The sequence below is a fragment of the Amblyomma maculatum genome, chromosome 1 (genome assembly GCF_055883805.1).
Source record: "Amblyomma maculatum isolate TAMU_Amacu chromosome 1, ASM5588380v1, whole genome shotgun sequence".
NCBI lineage: Eukaryota > Metazoa > Arthropoda > Arachnida > Ixodida > Ixodidae > Amblyomma > Amblyomma maculatum.
In genome coordinates this window covers 86,074,097-86,090,733 of record NC_139344.1, presented here as the reverse complement: position 1 = coordinate 86,090,733, position 16,637 = coordinate 86,074,097, and the positions used below count along the sequence as shown (strand labels likewise).

At 48.2% G+C, this 16,637-nt stretch overlaps 1 protein-coding gene and 10 non-coding genes across 11 annotated transcripts; all 11 read right to left on the bottom strand.

Annotated features, from left to right (window-relative positions):
- Nucleotides 1–62: 62 nt before the first annotated feature.
- On the bottom strand, nucleotides 63–146 carry TRNAL-CAG (transfer RNA leucine (anticodon CAG)). The gene has a single exon. It is a non-coding gene; the product is annotated as a tRNA-Leu (tRNA).
- A 76-nt stretch (nucleotides 147–222) lies between these two features.
- On the bottom strand, nucleotides 223–306 carry TRNAL-CAG (transfer RNA leucine (anticodon CAG)). The gene has a single exon. It is a non-coding gene; the product is annotated as a tRNA-Leu (tRNA).
- An 11-nt stretch (nucleotides 307–317) lies between these two features.
- LOC146203037 (uncharacterized) lies at nucleotides 318–1,421 on the bottom strand. Its single transcript, XM_084588498.1, has one exon. The coding sequence runs from the start codon at nucleotides 1,404–1,406 to the stop codon at nucleotides 399–401; it is 1,008 nt and encodes a 335-aa protein (XP_084444624.1). The 5' UTR covers nucleotides 1,407–1,421; the 3' UTR covers nucleotides 318–398.
- A 3,950-nt stretch (nucleotides 1,422–5,371) lies between these two features.
- Nucleotides 5,372–5,455, bottom strand: TRNAL-CAG (transfer RNA leucine (anticodon CAG)). The gene has a single exon. It is a non-coding gene; the product is annotated as a tRNA-Leu (tRNA).
- A 75-nt stretch (nucleotides 5,456–5,530) lies between these two features.
- TRNAL-CAG (transfer RNA leucine (anticodon CAG)) lies at nucleotides 5,531–5,614 on the bottom strand. Its single transcript has one exon. It is a non-coding gene; the product is annotated as a tRNA-Leu (tRNA).
- Nucleotides 5,615–10,684: 5,070 nt separating this feature from the next.
- On the bottom strand, nucleotides 10,685–10,768 carry TRNAL-CAG (transfer RNA leucine (anticodon CAG)). The gene has a single exon. It is a non-coding gene; the product is annotated as a tRNA-Leu (tRNA).
- Nucleotides 10,769–10,844: 76 nt separating this feature from the next.
- On the bottom strand, nucleotides 10,845–10,928 carry TRNAL-CAG (transfer RNA leucine (anticodon CAG)). Its single transcript has one exon. It is a non-coding gene; the product is annotated as a tRNA-Leu (tRNA).
- A 76-nt stretch (nucleotides 10,929–11,004) lies between these two features.
- On the bottom strand, nucleotides 11,005–11,088 carry TRNAL-CAG (transfer RNA leucine (anticodon CAG)). Its single transcript has one exon. It is a non-coding gene; the product is annotated as a tRNA-Leu (tRNA).
- A 76-nt stretch (nucleotides 11,089–11,164) lies between these two features.
- TRNAL-CAG (transfer RNA leucine (anticodon CAG)) lies at nucleotides 11,165–11,248 on the bottom strand. Its single transcript has one exon. It is a non-coding gene; the product is annotated as a tRNA-Leu (tRNA).
- A 5,076-nt stretch (nucleotides 11,249–16,324) lies between these two features.
- TRNAL-CAG (transfer RNA leucine (anticodon CAG)) lies at nucleotides 16,325–16,408 on the bottom strand. Its single transcript has one exon. It is a non-coding gene; the product is annotated as a tRNA-Leu (tRNA).
- A 75-nt stretch (nucleotides 16,409–16,483) lies between these two features.
- Nucleotides 16,484–16,567, bottom strand: TRNAL-CAG (transfer RNA leucine (anticodon CAG)). The gene has a single exon. It is a non-coding gene; the product is annotated as a tRNA-Leu (tRNA).
- Between the last annotated feature and the right edge of the window lie 70 nt (nucleotides 16,568–16,637).

Here is a 16,637-nt window from a genome sequence, read left to right as displayed (position 1 = left end):
CGAAAGCGCGAGTGAGGGGATCCTTTTGTTGCACATTCTTGTAAAAAAAGAGACACCAACGCTGTCAGAAGTGGGATTCGAACCCACGCCCGGAATACCGGACTGCGACCTGAACGCAGCGCCTTGGACCGCTCGGCCATCCTGACAATACAAGCCGAATCGAAAGCGCGAGTGAGGCGACCCTTTGGTGCACATTCTTGTAAAAAAAAGAGACATCAACGCTGTCAGAAGTGGGATTCGAACCCACGCCCGGAATACCGGACTGCGACCTGAACGCAGCGCCTTGGACCGCTCGGCCATCCTGATTTTTTTTTTTTTTTTTATTGCCTGCTTTGACAAATACACTGCAAATATATACAGATAAAACACGGTGACCATGCCGTGGTCAGCGTGAATGCTTAAAACTTCTTAAAATGAACAAGTTCATCTAGGACGCCAATCCAGTCTGGAGGTTCTGGCAATGTACGGTAAACATCTCGTAAGTACAAAATGCTTTCAATGAAATTCTCCCTGACTGGACGGACGTTTACATCGGCGTGCCTAACAGCCATCCTTGTTCGCCATATGCTGTGGAGCCCCAGAACCATGATTAGATCATAAGGAATGTCTCCATCGTTTTCAATTGGTAGAAAACGGATTCCGTACGGTGTTATTGGTAGGTCTTTCTTTAGAGTCCTTTGCAAGATGTCCCAGTAGAAGACTGGATCCCAGCAATCAATAAATACATGATCTATTGTTTCTGGTTTCTTGCATAATATACAGTTAGTTGTCCATGGAACGAATATTCCCTTTTCCTCTAACCAAGTCTTAACTGGGAGCGTGCCTGTATGAAGTTTAAAGAAGAAGGTTTTTATGCTGGGCTTAATATTCATCTTTTTAACTCTCCTTAAAACATCATTTCCTGGGCCTCCACAGTATATTGTTCGGTACCTGGGTGTTGGCAACATTGTATCCAGTAGGTCTCTGTACAGTTTTTTCCTTTGCACTGAACTTAAGTACTCAAGGGAAAATCGAGCCTTTAAGATTTGTACTGCAAGTACAACTTCTCGCCAAAACCCAGTTACTGCGCGTCCACCGTCATTGCATGATGAAACAATAAATTCAGGTAAGGCATTGCCTAAGTGCACTTGCATTACTGTGCGCAAAAAGTAGTCTTTCTGGTCCCGCAGAAAAATAAATCGCGACACAATTTGTCTTAAAAACAGGTGAGACAGGCCTAATCCACCATTACAAACAGAATGAAACAAATTCGTCCTACTAGTACGTTCCCAACTTGCCCCCCAAATGAAAACCGCGAACACTCTGTGAATTTTTTGCAGATTTGTGCGTTTCATAAACAAAAATTGGAGTACGAACCACACCTTGGATATCAAAAAAAGATTGCAGACAGTCGCGTGGGCAAACATGGACAAATTACGGCCTTGCCAGCCTTGCGCCTTTTCCCTGACCCTTTCTGTCTCTTTACGCCAGTACTGTTCGCTCTCTTGATAGCTATCAAGTGGCATACCCAGATACTTCGTAGGCAACGATGTCCATCGCATGTTTGCAAACGTTTCCGGTCTTTCGTACCAGTTACCATGCCAAAAGCCAGCCGATTTTTCCCAGTTAATCTCACAGCCAGTTGCGGTGCAAAAACCGCCAGCAACCTCGACTGCCTCACTTACGCTTTGTCGGTTCACACAGAAAATGGCAATATCATCCGCGTACGCAAGTACTTTCACTTCAGATGCTTGTAGCTTGAATCCACGGATTCTTTCATTATTAATCAGGCTTAAACAAAAGGGCTCTAGATACAAGGCAAATAGAAGAGGGGACAATGGACATCCTTGCCTCACTGACGATCGCACGGCTATTGCGTCAGTAAGACTTTTATTTACAATAATACGGGTAGAGCACCCAGCGTATGCCATTTTGACTCCATCTACGATAACACTTCCGATATTTACATGCTCTAAAATGGTGAAAAGGACGTCATGTGAAACGTTGTCAAATGCTTTTGACAAGTCAAGCTGCATCATTGCTACATGTCTTCCGTCTGCATCGCAACACTCTAAAACGCATCTTGCTGTGTGTACATTCGTACAGATAGTGCGGCCCTTAATGCCGCACGTTTGGTGTGGACCTACCAACTGTTTAATGACACCTTGCACCCTCCTTGCCAACACTTTCATAAACAATTTATAATCCACATTTGTGAGGCTTATAGGCCGATAGGACTCCACCGATAGAAGTTTGACTGCGTCATCTGATTTAGGAATTAAGACAATATGTGAAGCTTTGAAAGATGGCGGCATTTGTTTAACATGGTATGCTTCCTTTATTACGCAGTACAATGCCCTGCTGGCTTCTGATTTGAATTTCTTGTAAAAAGCAGCCCCTAATCCGTCAGGACCGGGTGATTTTCCAGCGCTTATTTCTTCTATAGCCTGCTCAATTTCAAGTACACTGATTGGTTGCTCAAGCCTGGCTTTAACTTCATCCTCAAGCCTGGGCATGGTCTGCAAAAACTGACTTTCGAATTGTTCTTTCCTTTGCTTAGCCCGCCCAAGTAGCTCACTATAGTACTCTGCAAACGCTTCTTTGATAACCTCGCATTCTGTTGCAACTTCGTTATGGTGAAGTATCTTTTTAATTTTGTTTTTTTCCACGTATCTTTTCTCGTCACCGAGTGAGCGCTTGTTCGGTGTCTCGCCAACCCATAATCGCTCTGCTCGTGCTCGCACAATAGCTCCCCTATATCTTTCTTCATCGATAAGCTCAAGTTTATTCTTAACTTCTTTAATCTGCTTCGACCACAATCCAGGCGTCCCGCTATCTAGGTTCAGCAACAAGTTGAGTTGACGGTGCAGATCTTGCTCGTTCTCTTTACTGACATGTCGTAAAATGGTTGCTCTTTCTATTGCTTTCATTTTTATATTGTTCTTAAAACTTTCCCACTCACTCATCCAGTCCCCTGATTTCGTCGCAAACAGTGCGTTGAACATTTCCTTTACTTCGTTCACATAGCTCTCATCATCCAAAAGTTTAGAATTAAATTTCCAAAGCTCCCAGTTAAATTTAGATTTATTTTCCTTTGCTCCTATGCAAAAAACTACTAGGCTATGATCTGTAAAAGACACGTGCTTAACTTCATAGCTTCGGCACAGAGGCGCGAGTTCTAGGGAAATGTATGCACGATCTAGCCTCGCATGGCTTTCTCTTTGGAAATGGGTGTACTGGCATTGTCCATTAGGTGACAGAAGCCAACCAACATCTTCTAGATGATACTCTGTGGTTAACGTCCTTAATAAGTGTGCGCTGGGGTCCTTCACAGGCTGAAGTTTTACGCGATCTTCAGGCATACATACACAATTGAAGTCACCCACCATAACAACACATCTTTCACCCTTCAAATGCTGTTCGAGCTGCTCGAAGAACAACCTACGCTCCCCTTCCTTATTAGGTGCATAGACGCATATCATACGCCATTTCAAATTAGAGAAGGAAAAGTCAACAACAATCAGGCGTCCAGAAGGGCACACTGTGACTGCCTCCTCGACAATGCCCAGACTGTTGCGAATAAAAATAACAAATCCTGCCGAATTGCCAACAGCATGACACACACATACATTGTACCTATCTCTGAATGGTTGCACCATGCGGTCCGTTTGTTCTTCACTTTCTACCTTCGTTTCTTGTATAGCGACCAAGTCCAATTCGTTTTCAAGAAATAGCCGACTAACTTGATATTGCCGCCGCCTCGCTGTCATTCCGCGAACGTTTAAGGTGGCTATACGTAACGCAGACTGGAGGTTTACTGCCATTTAATTGCAAAACAAAAGGACCGCACAGCGCTTACCACGGCAGTCTGGGAAGCAGTTGAGCATGTGCACTTGCTTTTTTGGTTGAGCCCGTAGCCACTGCGAAGAGGCCTTGCTTCTCGGTCGAAGCACCTTGAAGGGTTTGTCCAGTTCCTTGTGCACAAACTTCACAATCGCTCTTTGCTACGAGGGCGGTGTCCCGACCGTATTCCGGTCGAGGGAGATGTTTGGCTTCGGTCTGAAGCTAGGTCGCCGTGGCATGACGGCTTTGGGGGGCGGTCCCTCGTTGTTAGTGTAGTCAAGGCCGTCTCCTGCTCCCACGCTGTCCCCGTGCGTTCTTTTTGAGTTCACAGTTAATTCCATCGGCTCCCGCTGACTTCCATTGCCTGCGGCTGACGCTGCTCTTCGGTCACTACTAGACGCAGCCTTCGTAACTTCAGGTGACTGCATGCCGTCCTGGGTGTGTTCGTCTGGCTGGCCCTCCGACAAGGTGCTCTCGGAGGACTTCTCAGCAGCCTCCGAAGGCGTCTTTACTTGTGTAGCAAGTGACTGGCTTTTCGTGTCGCGGCTTGCGGCCTGCGTGGAGCCTTCAGAATTTTCGGAAGACGCGTTAGGGCATCGCGTGGACACTTCTAGCCGCCCTTTCGCTGCTTCCTCGGCGTCGGCTTCATCCATAATGAGGTCTGAAGCGTCCTCTTGTTGCAGTGGTCCAGTAACACTCGCGTAAGGTTTAACGCACATGTCCTCCCGATGACCAAAGCGCCTGCATCGGGTGCAACGAGGAACACGACACTCGCGTCTAATGTGCCCCGCAGTCCGGCACCGGAGACAAAGCGGAGCTCTGCCCGGCACTACAACCAGAGCCAACTCGCCTGCTACGCGGAGCTGGTGCGGGAGGTCATCCACCGAAACACCGGATTTCAGCTTGAGCCCAATTACTCTTGTCGTTGATGCTTTGTCCGCAACGCCACTGACACGCCACTTTTCTTTCGAAATGTCCGTTACCTTCCCAAAAGGTGCCAGGGCAGATCGCACGTCGTCGTCATGGACACCGTAGACAAGCCAGTGCAACTTCAGCCTGACGTCCTGGTTCATTGGGTCGATGATGACGCATCGTCGTTCCTTCACCTTGAAATCACGCAGGGCCAACATTTTCTTCATCCCGTCTCCGCTCTTGAATGTAAGCGCCCAGACGTGATTCATCTGGTACGCCCCCAAGGCAATCACCTCGGGGAGCATATCCAGACTATCCAACGCATCGCGGAAGTCTTCCACGCGATACAGCCGACATCTCACATCGGCATGCAGAAAAACATTATTTAAAACATTCCGACCTGATGGCAGTTGAGGCAAAATGACTTGATAATCCTGGTCCGGTAAGTCCGCAATCCTGTTTCCGCGACCCAGCTGGGCCGCTGTTACCGCTCCGTCGGAGCACATGATGGCACGTCCGTTCGCCTCGGCGGCCGGAAGTAGAATCCTCGGCCATCCTGACAATACAAGCCGAATCGAAAGCGCGAGTGAGGGGATCCTTTTGTTGCACATTCTTGTAAAAAAAGAGACACCAACGCTGTCGGAAGTGGGATTCGAACCCACGCCCGGAATACCGGACTGCGACCTGAACGCAGCGCCTTGGACCGCTCGGCCATCCTGACAATACAAGCCGAATCGAAAGAGCGAGTGAGGCGACCCTTTGGTGCACATTCTTGTAAAAAAAGAGACATCAACGCTGTCAGAAGTGGGATTCGAACCCACGCCCGGAATACCGGACTGCGACCTGAACGCAGCGCCTTGGACCGCTCGGCCATCCTGACTTTTTTTTTTTTTTTTTTTATTGCCGTGAAACACAAAACAAAATACACACGATAAAACACGTCAACTACACTTGAGCTAACGCGTACGCGGCTAAAATCTTTTCAGGTTCACCAACTCATCAAATAGACATTGCCATTGTGGTGGATCCTGCTGCATCCTGAAAGATTCGCGTATATACACCGCACTTTCAATGAAGTTTTCACGCGCAGATCGTGTATTTATATCTGCGTGACGCACCTGCATTCGTGTTTTCCACATACTATGGAGGCCAAGAAGCATAATTAAATCATAAGGTGCATCATCGTTCTGCACTGGTAGGAATCTGATACCGTACGGAGTTAGGGGAAGTTCCTTTTTAATTGTCCTTTGGAGGACGTCCCATAGAAAAACAGCATCCCAACACTGTAAGAAGACGTGTTCAATTGTCTCCGGTTTTTGGCACAACAGGCAATTCGTTGTCCATGGGACGAAGATACCTTTTTCATTCAGCCAGGTTTTAACAGGGAGCGTATTAGAGTGAAGTTTGAAAAGGAACGTTTTAGAAGATGGCCTCAAGGGCATCTTCTTGACTCTTTTCAAAACGTCCTGCCCTGGGCCTCCACAGTGTAATGCCCGGTAAAAAGGCACCGGCAGCATCACGTCAATGAGATCTTTATACAGTTTTTTTTTGGGAACATTGAAAAGGTAATCAAAAGAAAACCGCACTTCCAGCAACTTGCACGAAAAAACAACCTCGCGCAGGTAGCCAGTCACAGTACCAGGCATGCTTTCACATGACACTATCCATTCAGGGAGCAACCTCTGCAATCGCACTTGCATCACAGTTCTTAGAAAGATATCTTTTTGATCACGCAGGAATATAAATCGCGAAACCACTTGACGCAAAAACAAATGGACAAGGCCAAGCCCGCCCCTTTTAACAGAAATAAACAAATTCGTCCGGGCGGTTTTTTCCCACGTGGATGCCCAAATAAAAACAGCAAAAACGCGGTGCATTTTCTGAATTGAGGTTCGTGAGACACACAACACATTCATGAGGTACCACAGCCTCGAAATAAGAAAAACATTGCAAATAGAAGCGCGCGAAAACATTGAGAGTTGCCTTCCTTGCCACGCATCCGCTTTTTCTTTCGCTCTGGATGTTTCTTCCATCCAGTGCACGTTGGGATCTCGATAACAATCTAAAGGCACGCCTAGATATCGCGTTGGGAGAGCAGACCATCGCAGCTTACAGAAGAAATCAGGTGTCACGTCCCAATCACCGTGCCAAAACCCAGAGCTTTTCTCCCAATTGATCTTACATCCGGTTTGATCACAAAATGTTTGAACGACACCCGTGACTTCACAGATGCTCTTTCTGGTTGCACAAAAGACTGCAATGTCATCAGCGTATGCTAGCATTTTCACGTGTGCTGATTGCAGCTTGAATCCTAAAATGCGATCGCTATCAATGATAGCCAAGCAAAGTGGCTCTAAATACAGTGCAAAAAGTAGGGGTGAGAGCGGGCAGCCCTGCCTTACTGATGACCGTACTGCAATGCTGTCAGTCAGTTCACCATTCACTATAATACGGGTCGTGCAGTTCGCATAAGCCATTTTAACACCCTCCACTATGACTTCACCAAGGTTAGAATGCTCTAAAATGGAAAAAAGAATTTCGTGAGAAACACGATCAAAGGCTTTCGCCAAGTCTAATTGCATCATGGCTATCTGACCCCCGAGTGCATCAACACATTCTAGTACGGTTCTTGCGACATGTATATTCGTGGCAATCGATCGACCCTTGATGCCACACGTTTGATGAGACCCAACCAATTCATTTATTACGCTTTGCAGTCTTTTTGCTAAAACCTTCATGTACACCTTGTAGTCAACATTGGTGAGGCTTATCGGTCGATATGACCCCACCAACAGTCGTTTCTCCGGATCCTCTGTCTTGGGTATTAGAACAATGTGCGATGTAGAGAAAGACAATGGAACAGCATTACGTTCGTAAGCTTCAGTGATTACATCGAATATAAACTGAGCCGCATACTGCTGAAAAGTTTTAAAGAAGGCAGCGCTTAGACCATCCGGCCCAGGGGCCTTCCCAGGTGTCAGGTCATCTATTGCAGATTCTATCTCCTGCAACGTTATCGGTGTTTCTAGGCGCGCTTTACTTTCGTCATCCAGTGCAGGCATCAGTCTTAGAAAGTCTGTTTGAAAGCCGCCTACAGTCTCAAGCTTAGCGCTAAGCAGTTCTTCGAAGTGCTCTGCTACCGCATGCTGAATATCTTTAGCATCTTCTGTGATATGGCCGCCATACCTTATACTCCTAATTTCTTTCTGGCAGGCGTATCTTTTCTCGTCTGCTAGGGCTCGTTTTGTCGGCACTTCTCCAGCCCAAAGTTTTTCAGCCCTTGCACGTATGACAGCCGCTGTGTATCTTTCGCTGTCGATTGTTTCCAGCTCACTTTTAAGCTCTCGTATTTTACTGGCGAAATGCCCTGGCACAGTACTTTCCATGCTCAAAAAAAGAGCAAGTTGTTCATTCAGTTCTTTTTCTTTTTCTTTCTCTTTGTATCGCAGCTTACTACTCTTTTCTATTGCTTTCAATTTGACCCACTCTTTGAAGCTGTCCCATTCCGCTGCAAAACTTACTGGTCGCATAGCAAGACGATTTTCAAACTCTGTCTTAACTTCAGTAAGGAACTCTTCATCGGCAAGAAGTTTGGCATTCAGTTTCCATAGGTACCAGTTAAATCGCGATTTCTTTCCTTTGCGACCAAACACTGCACTCACGAGACAATGATCGCTGAAAGACACAGGTTTGACATCATATGCAGTACATAGGGAAACAAGATCTACCGAGGCATACACCCTGTCCAATCTGGCATGGCTATCTCGCTGAAAGTGCGTGAACTCTGGCTGGTTTCCAGTGGAGAACACACTACCAACATCCTCAAGGCTATACTCATGTACAAGTGCATTCAACAGCTCGGAGCTCCTGTCTCTTCGAGGTTTACACTTGGCCGCTCGGTCCACAGCTGCGCACACACAGTTGTAGTCACCAAGTACAAGCAAGATTTTGTCGACCTTCAACCACAACTTAATAGACTGAAAAAACAATTCACGCTCACGCCCTGAATTGGGAGCATACACACACACAACACGCCAGCATAAATTAGAGTAGGTAAAATCGGTAACCAAAAGCCGACCACTTGGACAGGCAAAAACGGACTCTACGCTTACTCCCAGCGTGTTACGTATAAATAAAAGGCATCCACCCGATACACCAACAGAATGGCATACACACACATAAAAGTTTGTTTGAAAAGAAGCCACCATACGGTCAGTGCTTTCTTGGCTCTCAATCTTTGACTCTTGCACAGCTGCTATATCTATATCATTATCCACAAGGAGGCGACTGAGCTGGCATTGTCGCCTTCTCGCTCCCAGTCCTCTAACATTCAAAGTAGCTACGTGTAACGGCGAATTAAGCTTGAGAGTCATGTACTAGAGAGAGACGCCAGTACCGGCATGGTGCCTACCTTCATGGTTGCGTGGCCTCCGCTTCTGACAAACAGCGGCGTATGCATGCATGTAATGTCCTGCCAGCAGAATGTCGGGATGCATTCAAACGAAGTCCAAGCCCATTGTTTCATTTTTGCTAACACACGCACCACTTGGTTGTAGAAGGTTCGTGACGCTGGTCGGTAGGCAGCCGACCCACAAATCGTTCAGGTCTCCACAAAAACTACGGAGGCGGTTTACCCGCCTGCCGCGTGTCAGCCGAGAAGTTCGGCTTCGGTCTTAACGTGGCTCTTCGGATGCCAGAAGTTTTCGGCGGCGGCTCACCACAAACACCGCCTGGCAGCTGAGTCTCCTCGACGCTTTCCTCATGCAGACGTTTCGCGGCAATTAAGGCTGCTGTCTCCGGCCCAACCTCCATGGCATTAGTACAGGAAGGCTCAGTACTGAGATGATCCTCAGCGTCAGAAAATTTGGTTAAGTCTTCTGACCCTTCCTTTGACTCGCTTTCATGGTCCTGGGATGGAACGTTCAAGACATGCCGAGGTTCATTCTTTTCATTTGAGACCGTCACCTTATCCTTTGTTAAAACCGTCATGGAAGGCGCGTCCTGTTTCGTTGACTGACCTCTAATGTCAGCAGCCTCCTCCGCATCCGCCTCGTCCATAATTAACTCGGACGAGTCTTCGCTGGTCCCAGGTCCGGCAATGCTAGCGTAGGTTCGTGCACACTGGTTGTCTTCATGCCCGAACCGTCGGCAGGTTCCGCAGCGAGGAACCCGGCACTCTTTGCGGATGTGACCCGTACTCCGGCAGCGTAGGCACAACGGGGGTCTGCCTGGCACAATGACGAGCGCGAGCTCACCGCTAACATTGAGCTGATGCGGCAGGTCGTCGAGCTTCATGCCAGCTTTCAGCTTCAGCGTGACGAGTCTAGTTGTAGAGCCCTTTTCCAGCATACCTTTAACACGCCAGCGCTCCCGGGAAACGTCTGACACCTTTCCGTACGGCGCAAATGCAGCACGAACATCTTCATCTGGCACGTTGTGAAGTAGCCAGTGAAGCTTGAGTCGCACGTCCTGGTTCGCCGGGTCAATCACCAAGCAGCGACCGTTTTTCACAGACAGCTCACCTACACTGACAATCTTGTTGACGGCTTCAGTATCCTTGAGAGTGACGGCCCAGACGTGGCTCATCCGATACGCCCCCATAGCGATAACATCGGGGATTAGCGAGTGTTGTGCTAAAGCATCCCGGAAATCTTCCACCCGGTACGGGCGGGCCCTGATATCGGCGTGCAAAAAAACGGTATTCAAAACAAACCGACCTGTTGGAAGTGCAGGCAAAACGACCTGGTAAGTGTTGTCCTTTTCAGCAGTCCTGTTACCGCGGCCTGACATGGCCGCTGAAGCCGCTCCTGAGGAGCCCTGCATCCTGCGTCCGTTCACTGGCGTGGCCGGAAGCAGAATCTCGGCCATCCTGACAATACAAGCCGAATCGAAAGCGCGAGTGAGGGGATCCTTTTGTTGCACATTCTTGTAAAAAAAGAGACACCAATGCTGTCAGAAGTGGGATTCGAACCCACGCCCGGAATACCGGACTGCGACCTGAACGCAGCGCCTTGGACCGCTCGGCCATCCTGACAATACAAGCCGAATCGAAAGCGCGAGTGAGGGGATCCTTTTGTTGCACATTCTTGTAAAAAAAGAGACACCAACGCTGTCAGAAGTGGGATTCGAACCCACGCCCGGAATACCGGACTGCGACCTGAACGCAGCGCCTTGGACCGCTCGGCCATCCTGACAATACAAGCCGAATCGAAAGCGCGAGTGAGGGGATCCTTTTGTTGCACATTCTTGTAAAAAAGGAGACACCAACGCTGTCAGAAGTGGGATTCGAACCCACGCCCGGAATACCGGACTGCGACCTGAACGCAGCGCCTTGGACCGCTCGGCCATCCTGACAATACAAGCCGAATCGAAAGCGCGAGTGAGGCGACCCTTTGGTGCACATTCTTGTAAAAAAAAGAGACATCAACGCTGTCAGAAGTGGGATTCGAACCCACGCCCGGAATACCGGACTGCGACCTGAACGCAGCGCCTTGGACCGCTCGGCCATCCTGACTTTATTTTTTTTTTTTTTTCTTTATTGCCGTGAAACAGAAAACAAAAATACACATGATAAAACACGTCAACTACACTTGAGCTAACGCGTACGCGGCTAAAATCTTTTCAGGTTCACCAACTCATCAAATAGACATTGCCAATGTGGTGGATCCTGCTGCATCCTGAAAGTTTCGCGTATATACACCGCACTTTCAATGAAGTTTTCACGCGCAGATCGTGTATTTATATCTGCGTGACGCACCTGCATTCGTGTTTTCCACAAACTATGGAGACCAAGAAGCATAATTAAATCATAAGGTGCATCATCGTTCTGCACTGGTTGGAATCTGATTCCGTACGGAGTTAGGGGAAGTTCCTTTTTAATTGTCCTTTGGAGGACGTCCCACAGAAAAACAGCATCCCAACACTGTAAGAAGACGTGTTCAATTGTCTCCGGTTTTTTGCACAACAGGCAATTTGTTGTCCATGGGACGAAGATACCTTTTTCATTCAGCCAGGTTTTAACAGGGAGCGTATTAGAGTGAAGTTTGAAAAGGAACGTTTTAGCAGATGGCCTCACGGGCATCTTCTTTACTCTTTTCAAAACATCCTGCCCTGGGCCTCCACAGTGTATTTCCCTGTAAAAAGGCACCGGCAGCATCACGTCAATGAGATCTTTATACACTTTTTTTCTGGGAACATTGAAAAGGTAATCAAAAGAAAACCGCACTTCCAGCAACTTGCACGAAAAAACAACTTCGCGCAGGTAGCCAGTCACAGTACCAGGCATGCTTTCACATGACACAATCCATTCAGGGAGCAGCCTCTGCAATCGCACTTGCATCACAGTTCTTAGAAAGGTATCTTTTTGATCACGCAGGAATATAAATCGCGAAACCACTTGTCGCAAGAACAAATGAGCAAGGCCAAGCCCGCCCCTTTTAACAGAAATAAACAAGTTCGTCCGGGCGGTTTTTTCCCATGTGGATGCCAAAATAAAAACAGCAAAAACGCGGTGCATTTTCTGAATTGAGGTTCGTGAGACACACAACACATTCATGAGGTACCACAGCCTTGAAATAAGAAAAACATTGCAAATGGAAGCGCGCGAAAACATTGAGAGTTGCCTTCCTTGCCACGCATCCGCTTTTTCTTTCGCTCTGGATGTTTCTTCCATCCAGTGCATGTTGGCATCTCGATAACAATCTAAAGGCACGCCTAGATATCGTGTTGGGAGAGCAGACCATCGCAGCTTACAGAAGAAATCAGGTGTCACGTCCCATTCACCGTGCCAAAACCCAGAGCTTTTCTCCCAATTGATCTTACATCCGGTTTGATCACAAAATGTTTGGACGACACCCGTAACTTCACAGATGCTCTTTCTAGTTGCACAAAACACTGCTATGTCATCAGCATATGCCAGCATTTTCACGTGTGCTGATTGCAGCTTGAACCCTAAAATGCGATCGCTATCAATGATAGCCAAGCAAAGTGGCTCTAAATACAGTGCAAAAAGCAGGGGTGAGAGTGGGCAGCCCTGCCTTACCGATGAACGTACTGCGATGCTGTCAGTCAGTTCACCATTCACTATAATACGGGTCGTGCAGTTCGCGTAAGCCATTTTAACACCCTCCACTATGACTTTTCCAAGGTTAGAATGCTCCAAAATGGAAAAAAGAATTTCGTGAGAAACACGGTCAAAGGCTTTCGCCAAATCTAACTGCATCATGGCTATCTGACCACCGAGTGCATCAACACATTCTAGTACGGTTCTTGCGACATGTATATTCGTGGCAATGGATCGACCCTTGATGCCGCACGTTTGATGAGATCCAACCAGTTTTTTTATTACGCTTTGCAGTCTTTTTGCTAAAACCTTCATATACACCTTGTAGTCAACATTGGTGAGGCTAATCGGTCGATATGACCCCACCAACAGTCGTTTTTCCGGATCATCTGTCTTGGGTATTAGCACAATGTGCGATGTAGCGAAAGACAATGGAACAGTATTACGTTCATAAGCTTCAGTGATTACATCGAGCATAAACTGAGCCGCATACTGCTGAAAAGTTTTAAAGAAGGCAGCGCTTAGACCATCCGGCCCAGGGGCCTTCCCAGGTGTCAGGTCATCTATTGCAGATTCTATCTCCTGCAACGTTATCGGTGTTTCTAGGCGCGCTTTACTTTCGTCATCCAGTGCAGGCATCAGTCTTAGAAAGTCTGTTTGAAAGCCGCCTACAGTCTCAAGCTTAGCGCTAAGCAGTTCTTCGAAGTGCTCTGCTACCGCATGCTGAATATCTTTAGCATCTTCTGTGATATGGCCGCCATACCTTATACTCCTAATTTCTTTCTGGCAGGCGTATCTTTTCTCGTCTGCTAGGGCTCGTTTTGTCGGCACTTCTCCAGCCCAAAGTTTTTCAGCCCTTGCACGTATGACAGCCGCTGTGTATCTTTCGCTGTCGATTGTTTCCAGCTCACTTTTAAGCTCTCGTATTTTACTGGCGAAATGCCCTGGCACAGTACTTTCCATGCTCAAAAAAAGAGCAAGTTGTTCATTCAGTTCTTTTTCTTTTTCTTTCTCTTTGTATCGCAGCTTACTACTCTTTTCTATTGCTTTCAATTTGACCCACTCTTTGAAGCTGTCCCATTCGGCTGCAAAACTTACTGGTCGCATAGCAAGACGATTTTCAAACTCTGTCTTAACTTCAGTAAGGAACTCTTCATCGGCAAGAAGTTTGGCATTCAGTTTCCATAGGTACCAGTTAAATCGCGATTTCTTTCCTTTGCGACCAAACACTGCACTCACGAGACAATGATCGCTGAAAGACACAGGTTTGACATCATATGCAGTACATAGCGAAACAAGATCTACCGAGGCATACACCCTGTCCAATCTGGCATGGCTATCTCTCTGAAAGTGCGTGAACTCTGGCTGGTTTCCAGTGGAGAACACACTACCAACATCCTCAAGGCTATACTCATGTACAAGTGCATTCAACAGCTCGGAGCTCCTGTCTCTTCGAGGTTTACACTTGGCCGCTCGGTCCACAGCTGCGCACACACAGTTGTAGTCACCAAGTACAAGCAAGATTTTGTCGACCTTCAACCACAACTCAATAGACTGAAAAAACAATTCACGCTCACGCCCTGAATTGGGAGCATACACACACACAACACGCCAGCATAAATTAGAGTAGGTAAAATCGGTAACCAAAAGCCGACCACTTGGACAGGCAAAAACGGACTCTACGCTTACTCCCAGCGTGTTACGTATAAATAAAAGGCACCCACCCGATACACCAACAGAATGGCATACACACACATAAAAGTTTGTTTGAAAAGAAGCCACCATACGGTCAGTGCTTTCTTGGCTCTCAATCTTTGACTCTTGCACAGCTGCTATATCTATATCATTATCCACAAGGAGGCGACTGAGCTGGCATTGTCGCCTTCTCGCTCCCAGTCCTCTAACATTCAAAGTAGCTACGTGTAACGGCGAATTAAGCTTGAGAGTCATGTACTAGAGAGAGACGCCAGTACCGGCATGGTGCCTACCTTCATGGTTGCGTGGCCTCCGCTTCTGACAAACAGCGGCGTATGCATGCATGTAATGTCCTGCCAGCAGAATGTCGGGATGCATTCAAACGAAGTCCAAGCCCATTGTTTCATTTTTGCTAACACACGCACCACTTGGTTGTAGAAGGTTCGTGACGCTGGTCGGTAGGCAGCCGACCCACAAATCGTTCAGGTCTCCACAAAAACTACGGAGGCGGTTTCCCCGCCTGCCGCGTGTCAGCCGAGAAGTTCGGCTTCGGTCTTAACGTGGCTCTTCGGATGCCAGAAGTTTTCGGCGGCGGCTCACCACAAACACCGCCTGGCAGCTGAGTCTCCTCGACGCTTTCCTCATGCGGACGTTTCGCGGCAATTAAGGCTGCTGTCTCCGGCCCAACCTCCATGGCATCAGTACAGGAAGGCTCAGTACTGAGATGATCCTCAGCGTCAGAAAATTTGGTTAAGTCTTCTGACCCTTCCTTTGACTCGCTTTCATGGTCCTGGGATGGAACGTTCAAGACATGCCGAGGTTCATTCTTTTCATTTGAGACCATCACCTTACCCTTTGTTAAAACCGTCATGGAAGGCGCGTCCTGTTTCGTTGACTGACCTCTAATGTCAGCAGCCTCCTCCGCATCCGCCTCGTCCATAATTAACTCGGACGAGTCTTCGCTGGTCCCAGGTCCGGCAATGCTAGCGTAGGTTCGTGCACACTGGTTGTCTTCATGCCCGAACCGTCGGCAGGTTCCGCAGCGAGGAACCCGGCACTCTTTGCGGATGTGACCCGTACTCCGGCAGCGTAGGCACAACGGGGGTCTGCCTGGCACAATGACGAGCGCGAGCTCACCGCTAACATTGAGCTGATGCGGCAGGTCGTCGAGCTTCATGCCAGCTTTCAGCTTCAGCGTGACGAGTCTAGTTGTAGAGCCCTTTTCCAGCATACCTTTAACACGCCAGCGCTCCCGGGAAACGTCTGACACCTTTCCGTACGGCGCAAATGCAGCACGAACATCTTCATCTGGCACGTTGTGAAGTAGCCAGTGAAGCTTGAGTCGCACGTCCTGGTTCGCCGGGTCAATCACCAAGCAGCGACCGTTTTTCACAGACAGCTCACCTACACTGACAATCTTGTTGACGGCTTCAGTATCCTTGAGAGTGACGGCCCAGACGTGGCTCATCCGATACGCCCCCATAGCGATAACATCGGGGATTAGCGAGTGTTGTGCTAAAGCATCCCGGAAATCTTCCACCCGGTACGGGCGGGCCCTGATATCGGCGTGCAAAAAAACGGTATTCAAAACAAACCGACCTGTTGGAAGTGCAGGCAAAACGACCTGGTAAGTGTTGTCCTTTTCAGCAGTCCTGTTACCGCGGCCTGACATGGCCGCTGAAGCCGCTCCTGAGGAGCCCTGCATCCTGCGTCCGTTCACTGGCGTGGCCGGAAGCAGAATCGCTCGGCCATCCTGACAATACAAGCCGAATCGAAAGCGCGAGTGAGGGGATCCTTTGTTGCACATTCTTGTAAAAAAAGAGACATCAACGCTGTCAGAAGTGGGATTCGAACCCACGCCCGGAATACCGGACTGCGACCTGAACGCAGCGCCTTGGACCGCTCGGCCATCCTGACAATACAAGCCGAATCGAAAGCGCGAGTGAGGGGATCCTTTGTTGCACATTCTTGTAAAAAAAGAGACATCAACGCTGTCAGAAGTGGGATTCGAACCCACGCCCGGAATACCGGACTGCGACCTGAACGCAGCGCCTTGGACCGCTCGGCCATCCTGACAATACAAGCCGAATCGAAAGCGCGAGTGAGGCGACCCTTTGGTGCACATTCTTGTAAAAAAAGAGACATC

Bases quoted from the DNA above. Each gene is read 5' to 3' on its own strand.
- LOC146203037 (XM_084588498.1), bottom strand. From the start codon at position 1,406: ATGTTTGCCCACGCGACTGTCTGCAATCTTTTTTTGATATCCAAGGTG.